General features: G+C 37.0%; 3 protein-coding genes and 1 long non-coding RNA gene across 11 annotated transcripts in view; 2 read left to right on the forward strand and 2 right to left on the reverse strand.

The window, feature by feature from the left end:
- Positions 1-2,093: 2,093 nt before the first annotated feature.
- Positions 2,094-15,023, reverse strand: LOC111245015 (septin-2-like). Of its 3 annotated transcripts, XM_022792720.2 has the most exons (8): positions 14,687-15,018; positions 11,939-12,074; positions 8,208-8,404; positions 7,329-7,463; positions 6,726-6,986; positions 6,260-6,505; positions 3,787-3,861; positions 2,094-3,512 (listed from the first exon to the last, which is right to left on the reverse strand). In XM_022792720.2, exons 1-8 carry the CDS (start codon positions 14,753-14,755, stop codon positions 3,381-3,383), a joined length of 1,251 nt encoding a protein of 416 aa, XP_022648455.1. In that variant the 5' UTR covers positions 14,756-15,018; the 3' UTR covers positions 2,094-3,380. The 3 variants fall into 3 exon arrangements, with proteins under 3 accessions (XP_022648455.1, XP_022648452.1, XP_022648454.1); XM_022792717.2 differs by lacking the exons at positions 2,094-3,512; positions 3,787-3,861 and having other exon boundaries at positions 5,199-6,505; positions 14,687-15,023; XM_022792719.2 differs by lacking the exons at positions 2,094-3,512; positions 3,787-3,861; positions 14,687-15,018 and adding an exon at positions 10,370-10,736 and having other exon boundaries at positions 5,199-6,505; positions 11,939-12,079.
- A 2,308-nt stretch (positions 15,024-17,331) lies between these two features.
- On the forward strand, positions 17,332-20,397 carry LOC147757736 (uncharacterized). Its single transcript, XR_015320682.1, has 2 exons — positions 17,332-17,536; positions 18,238-20,397. It is a non-coding gene; the product is annotated as an uncharacterized LOC147757736 (long non-coding RNA).
- On the reverse strand, positions 19,124-23,610 carry Cbp20 (cap binding protein 20). Of its 4 annotated transcripts, none has more exons than XM_022792728.2 (4): positions 23,470-23,610; positions 21,662-21,768; positions 20,309-20,475; positions 19,124-19,533 (listed from the first exon to the last, which is right to left on the reverse strand). In XM_022792728.2, the coding sequence occupies exons 1-4, from the start codon at positions 23,512-23,514 to the stop codon at positions 19,400-19,402; spliced, it is 453 nt and encodes a 150-aa protein (XP_022648463.1). In that variant the 5' UTR covers positions 23,515-23,610; the 3' UTR covers positions 19,124-19,399. The 4 variants fall into 4 exon arrangements, with proteins under 4 accessions (XP_022648463.1, XP_086835811.1, XP_022648464.1 ...); XM_086979685.1 differs by lacking the exon at positions 23,470-23,610 and adding an exon at positions 23,035-23,192; XM_022792729.2 differs by lacking the exon at positions 23,470-23,610 and adding an exon at positions 20,836-21,030.
- Positions 23,611-23,710: 100 nt separating this feature from the next.
- LOC111245016 (NCK-interacting protein with SH3 domain-like) overlaps positions 23,711-25,671 on the forward strand; it is a 13,668-nt gene continuing 11,707 nt past the window's right edge. The window contains exons 1-2 of one of the 3 annotated variants that reach the window (XM_022792722.2): positions 23,713-23,849; positions 23,998-24,070. The gene's annotated coding sequence lies outside the window, so the exon portion shown is untranslated. The other 2 variants (XM_022792723.2, XM_022792724.2) reach the window with 2 other exon arrangements.

Here is a 25,671-nt window from a genome sequence, read left to right on the forward strand (position 1 = left end):
TATAGGCTGAACTATAGGCAAATGAGCTCAAATAGCTTCACGTAGGACCGTTGTAACCATATAGCAGACTTGAGATTTTTAAAACGCACTGGTCTTTGTGGCATCCAGGTTACGTATTAAAACATAATGATCACAATGACAAAAACTATTAGAAAGATGCTCCAAAGGGCTTTAGCCACCAGGCAGGTTTTATGAGTATCAGCCATTCCGTTGCATCAGAATTTCTCGATAGGTACTTTTCGAAGCAAGAGGCTCAAATATATGAATATTTGGCAGAATGGGCATAATATCACACTAACTTTGACCCGGGGGCTAAACTACCAATTTGAAAAACCCTTTGAAGAAAACGATTTTGTGGAAGAGAACTTACTACAAGCCAATACGGAGTTAGTTGCTGGTAAGTCGAAAGCCGCCATGAGTGGAGCGGTTCTACATAGCCATTGCCACTTATATATACATTTCGAGTACAACTATGCAGTATTGCTAAAAACCGTCTACTGGAAGATGTTTCGAAGATGAAACACACACACAGGACGTAGAACTAATGAAGGCTTGATAACAAGGAATATTTTGAGTCCATGTAAATGGCTTCGTTACCGCTTTAAATTTGACAAAGCGTCTAGTGTGGTATAAAGCCACAAAAGAGACTAGAATGTTACACAAGAATCATAATACTTAATTTATATTTTAAATCGGCTTACAGTCTTCCCTAAACACGCGCAAGCTATTTTTATAGGGATAGTACCTAGTAGAATTATTGAATTCAATAGACCAAATAATTTTTCTCCTATTTAATTGCATTTATATCGATCAGGGTTCAAACCAGTTCAAAGATTCACTGGTTGAAATTTTGATATCGAAATCAGTGTCAAGGCACGACTATTGTCCCTGTCACTCCAATGCATTTCCTTCGGCATTTTAGATTCCGGGGAAATGCTGTCCTGTTCTACTTTAGTGACCGTAGGACCGTACAAGAGAAAACAAACAGTTGGAAAGCACGATTACTTAATTTCGTCCATGCTCTGCTTTTTAAAAATCTCCCGGATTCCGAACGACTTAGAACTGACTAAATCTCAGGCTATAGTATACATATAGATATTATAATATATATATATATATATATATATATATATATATATATATATTACTAGACTAGGTTTATCGTTGACTTTTACCAACGATACTTTTGGATGTTTTCATATGTGCACACTTCATTTCGTTTAATGGCATAGCCTCTTTCAGACCCAGATATTATTTTAGCCTCTGTGAGACGCGACAAACGTTACTTTAGACATTAAAAAGGAAAGAAAACAAGAAACATTTAACTGTATTAGTTTGCCTCGACATTCAAAAGGCAAGTACGTTTCAATGGGTCAGGACACTTATTATTAAAAATGGGTCGTATGTACGACTTTAATCGTCATTCAATTGCTGATTCTAAACAGTCATTTTTCCTACTATAGATTTTAATATTGATATGTAGGATTATCTCAAAAACTTATAAAAGAAGTGACCCTAAAACAAGGAACGTCGAGGCACCGACAAAAACTCGAGCCTTTTCTTGAAAAGCTCTATAATGTGAGTGCGGGTCTCTGTACCCTTATTTGGCTAATCAAGTTAACTAGTTGTCAATATAAGGACGATATGGTTCATCGTTTTTTATCCCATATCACTTTACATGACCGTTGTAGTTGGTAAGCACAAACTTGTTCGGTCCTTGTTACCCCTAAGCTTCAATCACACTGAAAAGCAAAATGCTTTTCACAATTTTTGTAACAAATCTTCTTAACGTGACGCAATGATTGTTCATAGTAAACTATAGTACAATGTAGTCACGTTCATGTGGCTTGTCAAAATTGCTTGTAGTCTAAGGTATGCCACACCGCTTTCACGTTAAAAGCATCGGTAGCCTGCTTAACTAGCACAAACTACTGTCTTGAATTCAACCTGATAATATATTAGTATAAAAAAAAACCTAAACAAAACGCAGCGTAATATTTTCACTATATGAAGCATATCCAAATTTGTCTACAGAAGGCAAGGACGGTAAAAACCAAAGTATTTGTTACTTACAATTAAATAACTAGCCTTCCTTTAATACTTCATATATATATATGTATATATTTATTGTCCGGCTCTTAAAATGAACGCTTGACGAGAACACAAAAAGTCATATAGAAAGGGCGTTGTTAGAGTAATGTTCAACTACTTTAAAGCAAGCGTTTCATTCAGTATCTAAGTTGGCATCATTATCAATTGCAATCAATTGATCGCCGTTCAGATTGTTCAAAAGCGAAATTTCTATTCACTTATACATCCACGTGCAGATATGATAGGTATTTGTCTATTTAGTATGCAAAGGTTCTTCGTAAAGTATTCTTCGTTTCCTTTTTTGCTTCGTCGAAATCGAACACAATTCGCCTTTAGCTTTATGCAAAGGCGATTGTTCTTTAATAAAAAATGTCCGTATGTCCTTAAGTTTCAAGCCCACTACACGATTTCCTCTTAAGGAAAACCAAAGCAGTCTCTACCATGCAAACTCAATACAGGAAAACATCTGCCGTCAGCCCTGTTATCAGTTGTTAGATCTGGAGTTGGAATAGGCAAACACTGAGCAAAAAATCTTGTTCCATTCACACTTTTCTACTGATCAAACTACTGATGTTCGTTCTCGTCGTTTGCATGATCGATCAGGAATACTATAATAAGCCTCCTTAGTTTCAGCAAAGCTTTATCAGGTTAAGAGGAACAGGGGTGACGTCAGGTCTCATGAGTCGTTTCTTTGTTTTACTGTTGCTAATTAGTTACCACATAAAAATCGATTTAGCGATCTTCGGACGACGACACACGTTAAGCCTTGCATCTCATTACGCGTATTATTACACTGTTTATTGATCACGCACGAACTTATAGCTTTATGAAATACAGCTTTTACTTGATTTCACATTAGCTACCGGTAACTCTCTGTTAATTTCTAATTTTTAAGTATACAGGAGTTGAGGTTGATTTCGACCGCTATTCTGCCCTCGGACAGTGGAAACCGACCGACAGACAGCTAAATCTTGAGCACGTCGGGCCAGTAACGCCATACCTTTCCCATACAAAAAACTTTTGTGTTCTTCTGAGTTTTTGATCAAACGGCTGGTTCAGTTAATTGCGCTTATTCAGCGTTTTGGATGAAATTGTTCCTGTTTCTGTACTTTATGATGGTGATACATTACTTAACCTGGTTCGATACAGGTGGCAGATTTTAAATTATGTTACTACGGAGCTGATTCGTGATAGTGGTTTGATGATTCGCGGCTTCTTCCCATGGTGGTCCCAACTGGTCAATAGTTTGAAAAGCTGGGACACTTTTTATGTCACCTCGCGTCTTTCATCTATCGTCGTTTGCTCTTGCCAAGAGTCATAGTATTGTGTTGCTGAACAAGCTGGCGCTTTCTTTGCAACTCGTTTATCTTTTCTTCGAGGATTCGTTTATCTTCATCGAGTCTTTTCTGGTGCATTAAAACCTAAGGATAAACGCATAAATGATTATGTTAATATTCCCAATGAATGATGTTCTCCAATATTACCTATGTTGGCTTATAACTTGCGAAAAATATTTTACTGCACCTTGAAATCTTAGCTCTAGCTTAGAAAATCCTTTGTACCCCTAACTATTAACACAAGCGCACAAAATTCTATTTTACAAAAACGTAGTCTGAAAATGCTTTCACAACCAGCTAGGGAAAAAGCGTCTTAGATTAGCACCAATATTGGCCTAAACAATCAGGCCCAACTAACCTCCTTATGCAAAGAATCGAATCGCAAGTTCATTTCGCGTTCCTTATCTTTCAGCTGGGTCTCCTTGTCCTTCACCTAAAAGCGAAATTATTGAGATTATTATCACTGCACAGTATTGAGACAGCAGCAAAGCTATTACCGAGTACCTTTTATGAGTAGTGTTATAAGACATTTTATTTTCACTACAAACATCTACAAAAGCCTAGCACAAGATTATGTATCAAACTTCCATATCTATACGAAAAATCTGCGGAACATATGTAACGCGCTGCAGTTTCCTCAAAAGTACACAAGAGCACTTTCATTTAAAAGAAATCTGCGTGTTACGGCGTTGGGGCAAATCTGTGATTTGCTCATTTTATTGAATACTTGTGGTACGAAATTCTCATTTGATTACAACTATTTGCCATTAGATTTTAACTTAACACCTTAGTTGTCGTTTTTAAATAACTGAGTTCGTGTAAAGGCCATAATATATATTGCATTGATTCAGTCATTTTTGAACTACACCTGAAACGAATTAGCATAGGAGCCTCTTGCTTGACTACGCGAACTTACATATATTTTTTACTGTTACGAAGATGTTTCCTTCAAATACAGAACCAAGCTTAATACATGTGATTTGTTTTTGCCCAATCAAGCACTGGAACCTTGTAGTATTGTGACAGGCGCTCCTGTCCCTGTGTACGGTATGCCCTCAAACATCTAATTAATAATCTACGAAGCGAGCTTACACTAAAGCTTTTACAGGCCAATAGAAATTTAATAATATACTTATATATGTGGTCTATTTAAGCTCATAGTGGTAACATTAACCTTGAATGGCGTGTCTGTGCAATACAATGATGGAATCAAATATTAGAGAAGATAGTTTAGGTAAAAGGCAACATCAATAACGATGACGGGTGGCAAAAACAGGTTCACACAAAATGCACCTGAAAGAGGCGAGTGACAAAAGCCGTGCGAGATTTCCAACAAATGAGAAGGAGGAAGAACTGAATATTTCGTCTCAATAATGGACACATGTCGACATACATAAATGGCAACAGTTACAGTAGCTAGTTTGCCTGTTAAGAAACTGAATAGGGCATAACGCAGCTGCGCTTTATCTTTGAAACTCTATAAATAATCAAATCTTATATATATATATTTTATCATATGGTTAATCTCCTAGTGCAGTTGTGTTCAAGCTCAGGATTCTCGCATCAGAACATCTGCCGCTATTGAATGGGGACGACATATATATACGCTGAAAAAGCTATTTTAATTTCAACTTCCGCTAATTTTTAGGAAATATTGTATTCTGAATCACGTGGGTGTGGCTAGTATTTATAAGTAGGACGACTTCAAGTGTTTTGGGCAAATTACATGTGGAACGTGTTACTGGAATATACAAGCGATAACGAAAATAATTATTATTATTACTATAATCTTGGTTAATCTTTATTATACGTTAGAATAATTATTACAATAGCTGTTTGCCACTAAAGATTCGATTGCACAGCATATATATTTAATCAATTCGACTGTGATTTATGACCATCATGTTTGAAGCTCGCTCGAACGAGCAAACATCCTTCATCGTCACTTCATTCCATGTGTATACTTCGTCGTTGGTTAAATTGCCCCATCATTTTATTTGTGAGCCTCGTAAAATAATCTGGGAAACAAATTGTGGAGTCAATAGAATATTACAGACTTAGGGGAAGTTTTTTTAATATATACATTGTTTGGAATGTCACTTACTTCCAAAAAGGCAACTGAGTTACAATGGCCTCCAGAAGGCCAACGCTACAAATTATTATCATTGAAATGAATTGTCGAACTTAGAGGCAAGCATTCTTACTCGACCAGTGTATTCCGATGTCATTGAATATTCTAAATTGTCGGATAGCCGTGATGTCTTTAGGGCATTTGTCATTGGTCTGTTAATGTCAATTTGAGCTTGAGTTGATCCCTCTTTGCTAATTTTAAACATGTTCTGTCCAGCCAAGTTGAATCGCTTGGGAGTCGTAGTAGCTCTAAACGACATGCTTTTTGTCTCTCTCTGGTCATTCCTCAACGTTTCTCGGATTCTTTCGGGACTATTACAATGGCCCGCCGTAAAGGCTGGCTTAGAACCCTCGTAAGTTCTCAATCCTTCAAATGACTGGTCGTCCGCACTTTGTCCCCACACCTGATCAACACACGAATATCGCAACTCGTCAAAATAGTCGTCCCAGATCAACGATTCCTCATCTCCTGCTTCATCGAAGATCAAACTTAATGAGCATCCATTGTTTTCGACCATGCTCAAATCCATTTGCTCAATACAATGTTGGTTGTAGCTGGAGTGATTCGAGTAGTTTGTTTCAGCTTCGTCTTTGATATAGTTGCCTCGATGGCCCTCATCTCTTTTTTCGAGGCTATCATCACGCAGCGAGTGGTTGAAATTTGCACCCGACAACGAATTGGCCGGAGAGGTCGCACTTACTTTGTCGACAAACGTTTGCCGCATGTCGTCTTCACGCTTTTGTAGCGAAGCCCGGTGCTCTGCCCACTTTCGTTCAAACGTCGACGAATCTCCGATGCCGGCATCTCCGAAACCCATGGCGATGAGCCGCATACGTCTGTAGAGCTCATAGTGCTTCACATGAGTGGACTCGACCAGGTCGGCTAAATTATACCGCAAAACAGCGTCACGCAACCGTGTGAAATCGCAATGCGCCTCATTCTCGATCTGAATTTAGTGGAACCAAAAGAGCGAAAAAAGCGTGTTTTAATATTATTAGAACCTTTTTCACCAACATTAGAGGAGTAAGTTTTCGTTAATTATCTGTATGTAATTTGGTAAACTTTTAATAACCTAACCTGTGATCACTAGGCAATGTCATACAAGTTTTACTCTGTTTTATTACGCTTCATTACTTATTATTTACCATACATCCTGCGGTACCTACTTGGACAACCCCCCAGGGATATTGTCGCGCCCGCACCATTTTGGTACCAACACGGACGAGATCCCGGGAACCAATGACGGCGAACGGCATTAATGCGTTGTACTGACGGTTGGCATCCTGCGGCGACATGGGATCATCAACGGGAAACTGATAGATTTGCACACCGCTATTAGTCAGCTCACTTTGCACACGGCGCTTAAACGCAATGAGGTCTTGCTTTGAGATGATATCGCTTTTCGCTATCACTGGAATCAAATTCACCTAGAAATGTAAAATAACTGTTAAAATAGGCTCTTTTAACACTGACGAATTCAGGAATAATAAATTAATGTGAAACGTGTTGCCATTTGTCATAATTCAAAACTTCTCATAAAAAGCGATAGTAGTTTCACCGTTTTCTCTAAATTACAAGGACACGACAAGAAGTATTGATTTTTGTTAAGCATATGCATAAAGTTCAGGATTTGTTAACTGCAGATTAAACTTATGAACGTCAAGCAAAAGCGCTGTGAGAAAGGGTTGTATACAAAGCGGTTCCAATTTGTTAGGTTAAACAGTTGTTTTATAAAGGTATTTGTTTCAGCTCGAGGGAGCGAATTATACCTTAGAGTCGAGTTGCTTCATGCATATAAGGTCCAACGCCTTTAGTCCATGTCCCGTTGGCGTAATGAAGTACAAACAGACGTGAATGCGGCCGTCACGAAAAGTGTTCAACTTGCGGCTAATCTGAAGCTCTTCCTGTCAAATATGTGGGTGCATGTAAAACTGATCTTTAAGTCTCTCAATAACAGTTTTAAGGAAATGTCTACACCACGATGTATTAATCAATGATGCCAGATTTGTTTTTGCGCTGTAAAGTCTATGATCTAGTACACGGAGGCGGGTATCAAAAATATATCAGCTCGAGATCAATGTTCTAATAATGTGTTTTGGAGCTTGTCGTGGTTATCCTAACAAAGAGACCCGGACAACTCAAACATTCTGATTTGGCTAATTAATGACTAATTTTACAGATATTTATGTTGAATGTGTGAAGTTTATTTTTCGCGATTGTTTCGAAAACGGTTACGGTTAAATATTTAAAATCTTTACTAAAAATTAGTATGTCTCTAGTAATAAGAGCCAATTCTATGGCTAGAACCTAGTGTTTATGCTTGTATAGGGCCCATGTCATGACTATTATTTACAGTTGGAAAACATTTTCTCTCTTTGCTGAAGGATGTCATTGAATTTAAGACAGAGCTCTGAGTATGAAGCCACTTAAATAGCGCTTCTTAAATTTCGATCCCTGCGTTACTATTGTTTTAGCCAGGGACTAAGGCTTTTGCAAACACTTTTTATTTATTACGATTATATATATATATATATATATATATATATATCCTTTTGACGTTAGTGATTTTAGATAGAACTCGACAAGGAGATTGCCTGAGCTTTGCGGAGAAATACTCGAAAATGTAGTGGAAGTCATGCTGCTTTTACCTGGAGATATCCCTCAAACTTGGCGTCGATGTAGTCGATGATGGCCTGACAGCTCTTCTGTTTGTTGATCTGGTCTCCGTAGCCGATAGTTTCAACAATTCCAACGTTTAGCTTAACATTGTTTTCCATTAGTTCGAATGATTTTGACATAATCTTCACATCGGGATGGTCGTGCGTTGATGTCGGCAGGTCAAAAGCTACAATCGAAAGCGATAAAAATCAACTAACGACTAATAGATACAACTTAAGAATTTCATGTCTTGTTTAACTTAGATAATATCTAGATCTTCAGGTAAAATAATTGAAGAGCACTATAACCTGGAACTATTATGCAAATAGTCAATCCTATTTCATTTAAATCCTAACTCATTTAAATATACATCTCTAAACACTTGAAAACAATGCTTCTAATTCAACATTACTCCTCACTATAATCATTATTGGCTAATGCACCACTGCATTTCAATTAAAAGTGTATGGCATTTTTTTAATAATAATAATAATTTATAATAATAAATTATTTTGTACTATGCTCTTGCTGGTTAGTAATGCTCGAAATAACTTTGCATTCGATAATCTACTAGAGCTACCAAGTATCATTGGAATCTGTTTGCGAGCTAAGCAAGTACTTGAAAAAGTGAAAATTATCTGTAATACTCTATCGAAATTTCACCTAACGCAATCATAGATTATATATATATACACTAATATAACCATAGAACATAAACGTAATGTCGCATTATGTGGTTAATATATGTTGCAGATTTTATGCAGAGATTATTTTATCCTGAAATTAAGTACTGCATCCTGAGTGTGACCTTGAAATCTCGAGCCTATATTGGAGCGAGGAGAGGAGACCTAGTGCTCAATAGATGGGGAGGATCCTGCATTAAATTAAGAGATCATCTGAGCATCCAGATATTAAAATTCGAAGTATATAAAGAAAACGTTAATATTTTTTCGTTGATTGCTGTTTTTAAACAATCCTGCCCACCTGGTTTTAATCCCAATTAAAAGAATGTGACCTTATTTGATATATAACCTGCGAAAAACTCGTAACACACAGTACTGCACATTCTTAATATAAAAAAACTCAACTCAAGCTTTTAGCTGTTAAATAATGTACAGAATTTATTTAAAATAATCATAATTAGGAATGATAAATAAGGCATGTGTTTGCATTAGTGGTGAGTGATTCATTCCTTTCAAATAATTTTATTACCATACATTTTCATATGCAAAAATATATGGCCCTATTTTCGCAAAATGTTATACTACTTTTTCTTCGTCGCTTCTTAGTGTTGTTTGGGCACCACCGGAATGACAAATAATGTATTGCGCCAGCGAGTACAACATAGATACGTGGATACATAGAGCAAAATAGAAATAATACACGAATAATCCGGCTCTATTACTTCTGGTACCAGTTTTCTCTAGAACCAAATAAACCCGTCATGGCAAATAATAGCACGTCGTTTTCTGAATTTGAGCAAATACCATCTTTTATCTTATCCTTCCGAGCTGAACAAATGTCCACCAAGGTTAAAAACTTTGTTTACGTTGAACCGATGGCCTACGATATCACCAGTATTCATGCCGCTTTAAAAAAAATTAGAAAGATTCTTAATAGGGTTTAGATTTAAAAGGCTCGAAAATTTACAAAAGAACAAGAAGCCATTTTCGATATATCTAGAATTTTTCCACAGAAATTAGCAACTTTTTTTGCGAGGATAATATCAGTTTACCATACGGTCGCTTAGGTAAGCTGTGGCGGTTAGTCCTTTTAAGATTTTTTGCACTTTTTCATTTTTTACTGTCTTGAGCGCTTACATTTTGAAACCCCTTTACCTGCTATTAGCCCAAAATTTAATTCCGCTGAAATTTTTTAAGCGACATATTTGAGCGACACTTTGAAAAGTGTACACATAATAATATCGCTTGACAAATTATTGCTAATAAAAACTTATTTACAGATTAAGGAAGGAATGTAATGAAAATGACTAGTGAGTGGTTCAGATGCCGTGTTGAAGGTGTAATTTCGGTGAATGAAGATTATATTGAACAGACCCAATTTTCAGTAGTGACACTTTTAGCGTATGCAAAAAATGTCTGTCTCTGTTTGTTAGTATAATTAGCAAAGCATAAGAAAATGAATACGCTACCCTGTAAATATGTAAGCAGGCTGAAGTGCTTTTGCTACCGCTGCTGTTGCTGCTGCTACTAAAGCGGGTGCTTATGTTTTGCTTAGGAAGAGCGAGTTTAGACTCCTTGAAGCAGTAGGACCAAGGTAACGCTTTACGAATATTTTCACAAGACGATGAAGACAGGCTTCGTTAAAGCAGTACTAAGTAGTGTTAATGTTGATATTACTATCGAGAATGGAGTTGTCGTTGGTGAAGCTGCTGGCGCAACCATGTTGCCAAAGCGGAGCTTCGAAAACGCCATTTTCGTCCTTGCGCTTTTACGCGACCACAGTCACGTTGGCCATATTGTATGATGTTTTCGTACGAAAGTCGGATCGAGCAGCAACTGCGGAGCAAGCAAAGCGTGAGCTAGGTCGGGCTAGCATACGGCAAACGATATAAATGTATATATAAGCGTCAACTAGCGCTTTAACTAAACGAATTCCAAACAGCTATAGGCCGTTATTATAGGTACTTCGGATAGCCGGTTAGGGCACTGCTGCGATCGACTAGAAGATGAAATACAGCATTTCTTTTGCCCCTTCCTCTTCTTCATCTCTTTCTTCTTCTTCTTCTTATTATTATTTTTGCGTGCAACGGCGTGCAATAAAAATGAAAAGACGACCTATTGCTACGTCCTTTGTCCACTGTTTGCGCATAACCGCGAAGCACCAAGATTTCCTTATTATGTCCTTTCTCGTTATTGTGCTAAAACAGTAATTCCCGATCAGATAAAGTGTACTGTAATGAGATACACACTCAGCCTGTTGGTGGAGAAACTGTCTGGATTTTTTATGAGTAGTTTGATATTTACCGCTAAGTAGTACATCTTTCTCCCAGCTCTCCTATTTCACGATCAAGGAGTAAAAATGCGTTTTGGCCGACCTCAGTCACAAGCTGTTAATGCATACGTACTGCAATAGGTATGCGGACCTCCTACACATAGTATACAATTGTATACATTGGGCTCTCGCGAAACCATAGTTTCGCGAGAGCCCAATGTGATAGCACCCTGATGATATATATTTATCACAACAACATGTTAGTTTGTTAAAATTTGAATTAAAATCGAAATAAGATATTCTATTCTCCAGTGTTTTTCTATAACTGTACAACAGCGCTCTGGACTGGGTCGTTGCATTCCACTAGTGTCGTATATTAAAAGAGACTGTACGAATGCATGGGTGAAGCGCTCTCGTTATACATAAACAGAAATTGAACATGCATACAAATTGTTGCATTACATATAAAATACGTTATTATACCGAATTTTGAGAAAACGTTAAGCAACGCGATATACCGCTTTGATACTAGTTTAAAAAGAAAACATCGGCCTTGTCATAGTCAAAGTGGGACTAAATTATGTGCGAATTTATAGGTTTGTTTTTCCGCAAAAAGTTCATAAGAAAATTATGTGATTTTTGAAGCGTAATAAGATGATGTTTGTCGAGTGACTAGGACTCACTACATGTTGATGAACAAAAGTAATATTAAAAAACAGTAATAATAAAAGTTTTAATTGTGAGAGAAGCGGTTTACGTCACTCACAGAAATTAAACAAAGAATCCATGAGGGTGCTTTTTCCGATTCCGGTTTCCCCGATGCAAAGTATGTTGAACGCAAACCCATGTTGAAAATGGCGTCTTACACTCTGGTCGGGGAGAGTCCGGAAACCTACGTCATCCTGAAAACCAAACAAATATCACATTATGTATGCAATAGTCCAACAAATTCTAGTAGCTACAGTTGGTACATTAACCGTTTTAATAGATCAGAATGTTGACGTCATTGCTTAATAGAGCAAAAAGTATAAACCCCCCATTTGGCTGAAAATGTTTGATTCAACCCACCACACGCACTTGTCTTTTCTAAAATAAACTTTATTCGTTTACTTTTACAAACAATTAATTACAACAGTTAGTGATGCAGGATAAGCTGCTAGAATTACACCAAAACCAATAAAGCCCTCCGGCTAACAAATTCTAATTATACGAGTTCCATTCAGACATTCCATTAAGAAAACGGATATTTGACAAAAATATAAGTAAACATTCAAATCTTGAACTTCCTTACATGAACCCAAAGAGAGTTAACAAAAAAATTTATGACTGAGTGCAGAGTTGTTCCGTCGGGGGGTACTAACGGTAACGTAGGTGCCTTGCTTCTTATTGAGGAACACTAGCCTCTGTCTTTCCTTTATAAGTCACTTATGTCAGAAGATAAAAGAAGAGTGTAAACAAACACCGTTTTCCGTTGTACAATAGAAGTGGACCCCTCAAATAATTTCTTGGCTTTTCTATAAGCAAAACAGAATGGACTTGGCTCCTCGTCCGTCTATTCACAGTCGTAGGCGATATCTGTCAAATAAGGATGAGGATACAATATCGACATCTCTAAAATTCACCAGAGCAGCATCTCTCTTTTGGAATCACAATATTTCTACAATAATTGCTACACATTCAGAAACTGTCACTAACGCTGCCACACCATACAGCTTCGTCGGTAAACATTCAGCGAACTTTTAAGCTATATGGTTAGAATATATATGGTTGGATCAACGACGTCTTAAATGGACCGGAAAAAATATTTAGAAAAGGATAGTAGTAGTCGGTTAAGGTTTTTACTCAAGAAAATTCAAACATCGACATGATGTTTAATCAGCCGGCTAAATTAGCGAGTCTATAGGTTAGAATTAAGAATCAAACACCATTAACCCTCACACGAACTTATCTTGTATGCTAACTTTACGCAAAGACAGTCGTTAAACAAATACAGTATATTACGCGTTCTGTGTGAATCGACCCGTTTTCATTTTGAAATTACTAATCTATGAATTGAAAATCATAGTTTAGTTATTCCACTTCATGTTTCGATGTTCAGTCGTAGCTTATGTTTCCTGCTTAAACTATAGAAATATGTTCATAGCGATTTCATTAGATTGAGAATATTTACTGAGCAAAAATAGATAGCTATGTGCGAGATCATAGACAAGGAAATGATAGTCGATGAATCAACAAAAAAAAGGTGAAATAAAATCAACTCTGCACTGATATTTATAACAGGCGACAAATTAATCTCACTAAGAAATCGTCCTATTAATTTTAATTATTCGCATTAAAAACACAATCGAAATACCAGAAAATGTACAGGTTTTGGATGTAACATACGATACCGAAACGCTTATTGCTTGATCTTGTTTATTCAAATATTCCGACAAACATATCCGTGTCGTGAATATATTACATCGCGGCACTTGGCCCAGAAACCTTTGGTTATTAGTGTCAAATACGAAAGACACTTCATACATAGTTAGAACTTAAAAGGAAATTTAGGTGTGGGTTTTGCACAAATTAAAACTCAGTTTATGCAGGTGGTAAGAAACAAGAACAAAGTAAGTTCAAAAGATATGCCTAAAAGTTATCAGTTACCTGTTAGCTATTTAGGATTCTGGTGATTTCTAAATCGCCTAAGCCCTCATAGCTCTGTCTGCATCTATTAATTTGTTTATCATCATTAAGTTAAATGGAAATGATATATGACAGCCTTCAACGCGCGACATGGTATCTCTAATCGTTTTCGTTCACCGAGAAGCCCTATTTAGAAGCGTACATATACTAAGAACGTCGTAGAATCTCATTTGATTTTAAAAACGAAAATTAATATATGGTTCCTATTGATGTACCAAGAACAGCACGGGCAGCAGTCGATTCATCTTAAATACTCTACAACCGGGCTTCTTTAATCGCACGAAAGCCGTTGTGTACTCGATTAGTTTGACAAATGATGCGGAGAAAATGGAAAATAAACACTACCTATAGCAGCTTAAATTATTCCATTTTTGAGTTGTTTTAAGTGTAACTGTAAATGGAGTATCGACGTTAAGGGCTATCTAATCTGAATGGAAAAGATACATTACTAATAATATGGAAGATGCGCATCAAGGCGTTGCTATTCTTTTAAGCAGTTTTCCAGAAGTCATATTTCTGCTTGTCTCCTAATCGAAAGAAATTAAACTGTAAACAATTTTCCTCGTATACCGTCCTCAGCTTAACTATCAATAAATCAAATTGATCTTTGCCTCGTTACATCACTTGGCCACAGCTTGGGAAATATTTTTGGAAAGATTCTAAATTGCTCGGTTAGACAAAATTAAGGAGGCAGCCAAGCAAAGCAATTAACCAACAGCCTGCTGCTGCTTCTATGCTGACCCGGCCTGCCATCACAAATACATTATAGAAGGGTCTTCAAATAGAACCAACAGCAATTATAGATAAATGTCTCTTTTGGCCTGCTCACCTGAAGCTTTAGAACACGAACTTTCGGTTCAACATGCCCATTTGCCTTTTGCTGCTCGCCCGCTGTCATTTCTAATCCTGTACACTTTCTTCACTAGGTGTTCTAACAACTACTATATTTGGTTTTTATTATTAACCAAAAGGTTCCTATAGAAAAGACGCCACAACACGCTTAACACAATCGCTCCACAATCGCACCGCGACACGAACAGGACCCTAAGACAGCAACACATCAGTAGCTTGTCGCCGTCAACAGCCGCTACATAGGCTACAAACAAAGAGGGTGATGCGATCCACCGCCTTGTGACCGAACCCAGTAGATGGTGCTTCTCGTGCTGCCGTGCTGTGCTTCTGCTGCTTGTCGTAATATACGTCAACGAGAAAAGTGCGGGAAAATGGCGGCACATTCAAAATACGTGTTAAAGTTATCTTTGAGCTCCATCCTCCATATTTATGCATTCATATGAGTAGTTATGTACATACATATTATGTACGTAGTCATGTATATACATACATTCATCTGCACATATATAGTTATTTATATGCGCATGTATATATTTCGAGCCATGTCTCCGAGATTCGAGCTTCTTTAGGATCAAACTATACTTAGGTCTCAAACGAGGCGTAGTTCTTATCGTATCTCGCAAGCAATGTTTGACTTTTCTATGAACCACAGAGATTATGTAAATGGTTGCTGTGTATCAGACAAACTTAGATTTGTCATACGCTATGCGCGGACGATTTGCCTAGTTTAATACAGCTATAGAGCCGGCTATCAGCGAAATCCCATCGCTTAAACGAGCGGGTCCACAATCAGCGTCAATAAGCCCAGTTTGCTTTCCAAGTTATTCAAGGCAAAGTAGTAAGAACTTCACTTTACCTCGTCAAACTTTGGCACTTATAAAAATAAAAAAAAAGACACTCTCGTTTTAATGGAGATCTCGTGTTTAAAAAATATTTTTTGTTTTAGGAAACGAGCGAGTAGTCAATGTGACATTTGCAGAAGTAAAATGCTTAGTTATATTGGGTACATTCATTTTGTGGCAATTACTATAAATCGCTCATAACTGAAGTAGTTCAATAGGATAATTTCCGCTTTCATAACTGTCAATAAATATGTATTCCTAAGTATTTCTTAATCAAAACAAAGGAAGGCAAGATGTCTCCTTACACAAAATATTTTTCCAAATTAATTTTTCCAAGATTTCTAATTTTCGTCAGGTACGTGTGTATTTTTTTTTACATAATATAGTGATCCTCAGGTTGAGCTCAATCCAAAATTTTGTGTGCCCCTAATAGTGAACCAGAACTATGTCACGGAATATGTGTAAACAGCGACTCCCCATAGATCATCACACTAAGTTACTCACTTAATTTTATGACACACTAGAAAACTTAATATATATTCGGATAGGAGGGTATATTTCAGAATGAAAAAGGAAGGCAAAAGCGTCGAAATTCCTGAAAATATTTAAAGGAGTAGTAGATATTTAACCAAAAATAAATTACTTTCAAGGTACTTTTTGCAGATTTTTCGTTCCGTTTTTTGCTTCAAAATACACGTATTTTTGTACTATATTTGTAGTGCAAAAAAACAACATAAAAATACTCTCGAGCCTTCCTCCAAAACCATCAGCCTTCTATAAGATTGCGTACTTTCCGAACGTCGTGTCCACATGGTTTATTATGGCTAATAATAAGTAAAATTGGTGTAATAAATTGTAAAGCTTGAATCGTTTTCAAATGCCAGACAAGCTGCACTCTGTTATCAATAGTTTTTAAATGCTGTGCGTGTTATAGCCACATGTAGTTCCGTGTGCTGTTTCAACAAAGTATCACGCTTTTGACTAACTATGAAATATCGAAAAATCTCATTGCATCCACCTGTCATCATATGAAAATTGTTCAGTTTCAAGTGTAGAATTTGAAACAAGACGTATAAAAAATATTTTACATCTAGTAAAAAACTTTTCTGTTTTTGTTCGTGTGTATATGACAGTCATCTATCATATGACCCTAGCAGTTTTTGTCATTGTTTAGTGAGTAGGTTAGGTTTTATGAAAGAGCATAGTGAAAACGATTGATCTGCTAAAAATCGGTTTTTGTGTTAAGAAATATAAAAAACTATTCTATAAATTTTGATAGCAGCTATGAAAACAAATGCCTCTTCGGGCATAATTAATAAAAAAAAACCCGAATGTAAAAGTTACCTCGTTTTCTAGCTCTACACAATATGCAATAGGTTATTCATACTACCATGAAGTCGCATGTGGTATATCATTAAGAAAAACGGATCATTTTCAGCGGAAAAGGATTACCGATTGTATGGTGAAGAGCTATTTGTGGAAAGGCAAGGGATAATTAACACGGAGAAATGGCATAATGATCAATAGGGCAATTGTTTGACGCGGTAATCAAATTGAAATGTTAGAATCAAGATAACTGAATAATCGAAGCAAGATTGTGAAAGAAGTTAGCGATTGTTTAAGCCTTGACGCATCGTTACTATAGAGGCCGAGTTGTGCTAGTCACTTGATCCCGATACGAGTTCATTAAAGAGGCATTAGAATTAAAAAATTCACCTCGAATTAAAAAAACATAGTTTTGTTTTTTATGATAAGTGATTAAGCATGGAAAAATCTTTCAAAGAACTCTTAAGGCCTCTGGGGTAATTTGAACATGAATAATTGATTTTTATTTTTACACCTCGTTTATAGCCTGCAGTAAGAACACGGATACTGTAAGCACATATAGAAACTACCTGAGGCAACCGGGGTATCTTCTGCTGCGCAAAATGCTCAAAAAGAGACACAAATCCAAGGAGAACTAACCAAAGCTTGATTTCTTTGAGGTAACTATCTGTAGAATCTTAAGAGAGTCTCTTGTAGAGAGTTAAACACCACTAGGGTATACCATAATTTTTAATGAGCATGTTCTTCAAAACATTGTAGTGTGTCGCTCTCTGCCCGATAGTAGGCCATACGTCAAACGTTGAGTAAAAAAAGCTGAGTAAAAATCCATTACGTACCACAATTTGTTCAGGACTTCGGGTGTGGACTTGTCGGCGTATTTGGTAACAATGGCTTAATAAGAAATTCACATCCCTATTAAGAAGTTGCATATGAAAAACTGAAAGGCTTGCTTAAGAAAGCAGGGAACACCTTTGTATCGTTGGCAACAATACATACCTAAATCCACTAGTTATAAGTACATTGTTTCAGCAACGTCAATGAAATAGTTTAGTAGGCTTAGAATAGACTAGTTTAGCTCAGAAGTCAGTTCGGCTTGCAGAAAATGAGCAAGTGATCTATAAAATACTCTTCCAGGCGGCAGCAACAAACTAAAGCTGGTTGAATTGCAGAGACTTCAGCGATCATTGAGTACTACTTGCACTTTTTCAAAAGATAACATTGGGTATGAGAGAGCAGAAAGTAACAGTGCATGCTTCACTCAGTAACAACCCGTTACAGAAATATACGACTAATTTTTACCGCAGATTCATGATCGCTGATACTAGCAATAATCACAGCTACCCGAATTCTGCTATTATAGAGACCGGAGTCGTAATTGCGAGCAGTGACTGTTTACAAGATACGCTAGAAAACAGTAAGTCGACTCAAAAGAATATGTCCACGATTCTCCGTTAGAAGCCAAGGTAAGGTATTTTTTTTACAGAGACACAAAAGACAAGTACAATGCAGTCTTCCAATACAACGCTCCAAAGTCAATCGTCCTTAAAAGAAGTCAAGCATGGTAGAGACACAACTTCTGATCTAGCAAGCGAATGGTCGGCACGCTACCGCCTAGCCGTTACCTATATAGGTTGTTCAACTACTTCAAGATTAAACTGATTTTTCCAAAAAAATAAGCAATGGCAAAACATAGGGTTTTTTTTTATTTTATTCCTGTTCGAATGCATCGAGGAGCAACGAACATTTTCTTTTGAAAACCCGATTATGTGCATGTTGTGTAAGGGTCAGAAAACTAAGCAAGTGCTACGTCTAGAGATTTTCTCATCCATTGCAATAACTGCACAAAAAGGTAATTCTTTCCTATATTTGCATTCACAGCCTGTATTTTTCAGCACAAAACTATTTTTTTCCTGAGATAACGAGAACAATAGGGGAATGCCGTAGGGTAACACAAGAATTGCAACGTAGGATAACACAAGAATTGCAACGAAGTCAGTTCAGGTCAAGCTGGTCCGAACTCGCGTTAAATTAAACAGCGTCCGACGTCCGTGTTATGCATACATAGTACGGATGAACTACCCGCTACTACCTGTAACTGTGGCAAGAACCTCTTGATCCCCATATATGCTATTAAATAAACAAGAAAACACGACAAACACCTTTACAAAAGCTCATTCATCAGACGCAACAGGGATTTAGATAGCTAAAAAAGCGATTTCCAAAATCAATTCAAATGAGTTCGCATATTATAACCATCAGATAAATACAGATTCACATCTATTTATTGACGTTCAACACAATGCATTCAGTGTATATGTATAAAGATATACTTATCGCGGGTACTCAAATGGCTAAAACGTCGTTGACTTGAGCACATCAGTTGGCATGTGGTAAATACGCGGTTTCTTTAAGAGTAAGTAGAGTGATCAATTTAGATACGTCACTCACACATGTCAAACCCTCTACAGAAACACCTGCTGTTTAGTGCACGATCGACCCCCTGAAAAGATTAATTTCTCATCTCAGGAGCTTCCTTCAACACGCTGCTGCATCAATTTTCCATAGCCGCCTCGGCCTAAATCGTAGTCGTTTCGGTACTCATCTCGCACTTGTCCGCCAGACTTGCCACGCCCGTATTGACGGCCCTCGACAAACCCTGGGAACAATAGAAGATCTTAGTTAAAAAAAACAGCATACCTCTTTTATTGGCGCCGAGGGATTTTTTGTGGATAAAACTAACAGAAAACAGAAAAATAATACTTCAAAATCAACATTCGAAGGATTAGATAACTGCTATGTGGTCGATATATTCGCCACTTACAGCTTCAGAGAATCAATTAACCTCAATCCATTTATCCTGGTAGGACTTGAAATTCAATTCCCACAATATCCACACTACACGAAAGAAAATATCTCAAACGGCCTGTCGCGGGACATCATTTTGTTCTATTACATGATACATTTTCTCATGGTCATACAAAGAAGTCTCCCCCAGCACCTGTCTCTCTCATGGTTTGTAGTTCAATTGCCATGGAGTCATGCTTCACTTCTTTCTTTTATAAGAAAAAGTCTATGTAAAAGCATATGCAACTCACATCACAACATCTTGATTAACTCAGTAGTAAAGATCATCTCTGTATATCAAGCGTAGTTCAGTAGTAAATGCTTTACTATAATCTCAAAAATTTAAGTGCCCTTAAGGTGACCCAAATACTCATTGGAACGCACGCAAAAACAGCACGGTTTGAAAGAAAAGGGCTCTCAAATGCACCCGTAGTATATGATAATGGTGGCAGCGATACGCTAATAACTCATGGCTTCGATTAATCAGTACTTGATGTCATGCGTTGTGAACAGTTAGTTACGCACATGCACTATATAAAACGAAATCGTTGGTATGCCTCAGTTTATTATTTATTAGCAAAATTTACCTGCATCCCAATCTGTTCGAATAATGCGGTCGTCTAACTTTGTTCCATTTACCCAGGCCATGGAATGCTCAGCATCGAGTCGTTCGTAATACTCTACGAAACAAAATCCGCAAGGTGTTTTCTTGAAGCGATCCAAACCCATAATTACACGTTTCACATCCCCACATCTGCTCGATAGAGTAAAAAGCAAACCTACAATTATTTTCGTGCACTGGACCACGCACAACCTTGCTCATTTATCAATCCTTGGAGGACCACGTTACTAAACCCGTCAATCAAAACGTCTTAGGTTTCGTGCACTCTTCTTACTGTGTGAGACATTATGAAAAGTATTTTGAATATAAGCAGCATCTATTGGCATTATATATGTTGTCTAAGATTAGGTTATTGGTCGGGATCCGACTGATTATATCGGCCAACGGTCAAGGTTTTTATACCCTAACAGCATATTTATTATTTGCATTCGTGACCGCAACATTCGGTAACTCAAAGGCTATACTGCGTCAACATGGCATCCGCGTATTTACCGTACGGCTGCCCTCTCGCAGTTTTGCACTCGAATGGTTTCGCGTGCTTGATGTAACGCCTTCATGTGCCCCCTATGGAATCAGAAGGCCTTGAAGTATTCGACTGAAGGAAAATGTAACGGACGGACCTCTGTTTGAATGACATTATTGTTAGACTCGACGCAGGGATAGATGTTTCATGCTTGTCCATAGGTCCTGTATCGTATCAAAAGAAACACAGTGCAGATCAGGTAATCCCAGGCTGAAGCCGTGATCATTTTCTGTGATAACTGAAGTACTTCCATACAGACTTCAGCACGGGAGGTAAACTTGTGCTAAGAAGGGAAAAACGTGTTCTGGGCAGTTAATGCGCATCTCTTTGAATCCGTTGCCATGGCAGACATAACTAACAAGCTTGCTGTCATTTTAATACAAATCTCTCTAATGGCAAAAATTATCACTAATACTACGATATTATCATTAGCCCAACAAAAAAATCCTAAGGGGCTGAACGTGCATACTCCGATTTTTGCCCCATTCAAGAGGACCTGCGCTCATAAAAGTGATCGGTTGTAGACAACGCAAAGTGCGTACGCCCAAGCGTCAACCAACTTTCAATCTGAGCGCACAGAACAGACTTTCAGGAAAGAACTAGCCCAAAGCATGAATAGACCGTATGTTAAGACACATACGTGACTAAACTGTTACGACGCGTACCTATGTAAAGCCATATATAACCGCTACATAAAGACGAGGTGTAGAGCATATAGTTCGCATCTATACCGGTACCAGCGTCATCAATACATGTAAATGTATAAAAGGCCTAATACAACGGTAGATAACCCACCTTTCGAATAGTTCGTATATCTGCTCCTCCGTTGTGTAGAAGGAAAGATTGCCAACATAAAGAGTTGTACTGCCCCTTAGTAAACGCTCTTGTTCGGCTCGGGAACCCTTCATAAACAGATAGAATTCAACAATATTTATTCGAGTACACTAAATCAATTGCTAGAATCAAGAGTTATAATTTTACGTTAAATACAATTTTTGAATTAAAATACATTCAAGTTAAGTTGATTTGAATTTCTTGTCTGAACGACGCAGCTATGCGCGGAAATGTCACCAAAATATGTGCAATAGCAATAAACGATTAGAATAAATATTGACCAAAGGCTTATGCTCTTTAATGTCACTGAGAAAATTTACGTGGTATCAGAATTAGGAATATAAGAAGCTGGCCTATGCTTGAGATGTACATTGGAATAAACTCTTAATGACACGGAGTAAAAAAATAACTTACATCAAATTTCTTATGAGTTACAAATTTCTCTTATTGATTAGCGATTGATGCTTTGCTAAATAACAATTCTAGGTTGCATTCATATCGTTTTTTTATAACAAACAAAAGAGGCACAGTACAGTATAAACGTGCAGTATTTTAAGCCCCTTATATAATAAGAAAGTTGAACGTTTTACATTAAAGCATCATAACTAAAGCATCAAATAGATGTACAAAATTGGATATCGTCGTCTGGAACCATCATCTATACAGACTATCTTTATATAGCGAGTTTAGGTTCCAATATTTCGCGCTTTGGAATTTAGATTTTGTTAATTCGTAAAAAGGATTTTATTGGACCAAGGCAAGACTGTAAAGTTCCTATAAAGTTCGAAAAGTGATACAGGAGAAAAACCATAACAATCCAAATTTACCACCTTGTTGTTTAATGGTATTAATTGTAATACTACATCTAATTGCTTTGCAGAATTTTTGATAATGAAATGAGTTCTGGATATCAACTTAGTATGTCATTTCACGTTCATTCCGCAACCTTTTCGAAACTGGTCTTCACCAGAGAACATAATTCTGAAAGGCTTAGAATTTACGATAAAAAAAGTATATACTGGTGTTTCCTTATTCTGTATTATTGTTTTATATTTAGTTACACCTTTCATGTAGTATTTCGATTTATTCTATTTTATAGTGTCAGATACCAGACGTTCAAGATTCGATGTCAAATCAAGGTTTACGTGTCATAAGCATTGTAATAATGCTGCAAATAAGGACTCGCAATTTTCAATGTCCACTTTCACGTGAGAATATTGGAAATTAGCTATCTCATAATAGAAGTAGTTCTATATTTCTGGTATCAATATGTTAATATTGTACTATAAGTAAACAAATAGCAGCAACAGGCAAAGTCTCCGGCTACAACTTACATATTGCATTACACATCAATATTTTAAATACGTATACTTAGTAAAGCATTATTTTTTTTAACTATCTCAGCTTTGAAAAGCCGTCATCATTACACAATATACGCAAATAACTATTTCGAAGACATATTCTAATATTTATATCACTTTATCAGGCTAGACATAATCAGAAAGTTACTTTATATTTTGATCTATGCATAACCCGGGAAAGCAGCTCTTTCTGCTCAGCAGCAGACCGAGAGAGGTCCGATGAGAAGAAGCTTCAGCCACTACCGCCTCATAATAATGGTGGTAATAGTTTGTAGCCTGAGGTTTATAAGCTTTTAAGCGTTTGAACCTACTACACATATTTAGAATGTAAAGATATGAAGGCGCTTTTCTACCTATCAATTAAAATCAGAAATCCCCAAGTACTTCCGTTAGTTGTTTGTTACTTACCTTAAAATGCTGATCGCGGTATGCACTGAGATCAAGTGAGCTCATCGTGACAGGCTAATGCTGTTAGGGTTAAACACACCCTGTTGAATTTCCTATGGTGAGAATCGGTGACTCAAATAAAACTACAAAACGGGAATTTGTACACAAGCGTTGCCGTAAAACGTATAGCGGATTCCAGCCACCGCTTTGCCTCTGGGGGATACGCCAAAATCGACAACTTCGCTGTGGGAATACTGCGTTTGTTGTTCTTTGTACAGATGGTACAGATGTGGCTAACTCGGTGAGGAGATGACAAAAAGATAGACTAGCTGACTGACTGAAATCGTCTGCAACGGTGAAAGCTATTATGATCAACTCCGAAAGAGCGGGAGGAGGAAGAGGTAAGATTGTCTAAATGAACGGACGGTGTTTCTTGACGTTTGAACTGGTGCTCTAGTAGGACCCTTCAGTGTGATTTTGAGGGTGTATCTAACTGCAGTTCGTTACTACGTTCACGCTGTTTCTACTGGACGGTTGTTGCACAAAAAGGTAGCAAACTGGGAAATACAAATTGGATCAGCTGTACTCAACAAGACCTCTGTACCACTACAGTATCTAGAAGGTGGGTACGGTTGTATGTCAATGTGAACCCTGAACCATTTTGCGGCAGCCAATGCCGTTGATCGCGGTGAAATTAGTTATCGCTGGAGTTGGCATCATTATATAAACATGCACGGCCCATTACCACTTCTAATTATGAAATACTGTGTCTGTAATAAATAAAATTAATAGGTATCGATCTAAATATATCAAATAAAGGCTTTGTGCACGCGACTCTAAGCGTTGGCACTATAAGTGTGCCTATCTGACAGCTGTCAGGGATAACAGATATCATTAGCAGCGGTAGTAGTGTTGGTCAAGGCGCAGCTGACGCTGGGAGATCATTTTTTATCGTAACTAGTAGACTTGGATATCTCTGTGATGCGATCGGTTTTTAAATCACGTGTAACTATGGAGTAAAAAATTATAAACTAATAAGCCATTGTTTTAAAGCCTTATTAAACAGGCGTAAAATACGAAAAACTATGTGGTGCTGTCAGTATATATATAGTCGCGCTTGTAAAAAATAAAAATAATATGCTTGTAAAAAAATAAAAATAATATTTTTTTCTTCAATAGTCACTGGTAACGTTATTGAAATTTAGTAAATAAATAACTCAATACACTAGCGAAATTGGGAAAAAGATTGAAATGGCATTTTCCTTGTAGTAGTCGCGTCGTTAAATGCCATAATAACGGAACGAATATGTTTTTTGGAGAATTTTCTGTACAATCCAATTTTATACATGCGCAAGTGTACACAAAGAATAAGTACTGAAAAAGAGATTGTTAATTTTATGATGAATAACCTAGCAACGTCCCTTATATCTTTGTTATAAAAATCAAGCTCAGTGAAGTGTAAATGCTGTTATTTGCTCAATGTGCAGCCAATGATTAGATCTATAGGGAAAAGTAATATATACTTTATAAAATTCGGTCCTTTTATTTTCTGTTTTGTATATCATGTATTCCAACACCCTTTAGTTTCAGGCAGTTCCGTGTAAGTGGTAATGCAACTAAAGAATAAAAATCATCTTATCAGTAGTCATTAAACACATCTTTTGATAAAAATTTTAAAGCTCTACAATGGCCGCAAAAAAATGGCACATACGTGCTAGTATTTTTTTTTTCGGTTATTCCATTTTTCAGTCAAGTTAATACGTAAGAAATATGGATTCATTACGTATTGACTGTACAACTGCGTATATTTAAACATGATTTGGTAACTGGGCCAGCCAACAAACAAAGTAACAGCAGCAACAACGAATTATTACTAATCTTTTACTAATTTTGTTACTCAACGATGAATAACGCTGGTGCACTTAGAGGAAACATTAGCATTCTAGTGTGTAAAAAAGTTCGTACCTAGAAGCTTTCCCTAATAAAAGGGAAGCATCCTATATGCATAAGCGGCTAAATAATAATGACCCTTAATTAGTGTTTAGTAGCATCGTTTAAATAGCACTACACTGTATTAGTTTATCTTGTGTTCGACCAAGCCCCGTTATTGGACGACAATGACGTAGCGGGTTGTTTCGAGCCTTCTACCCCGCACAAACATGTTTGCGTAAGATGATGTTTTTTCAAAAATAATTGCATAAAATAATTTTCACACGCACATAT

The sequence above is a fragment of the Varroa destructor genome, unplaced genomic scaffold, assembly GCF_002443255.2.
Source record: "Varroa destructor unplaced genomic scaffold, Vdes_3.0 BEIS01000002.1, whole genome shotgun sequence".
NCBI lineage: Eukaryota > Metazoa > Arthropoda > Arachnida > Mesostigmata > Varroidae > Varroa > Varroa destructor.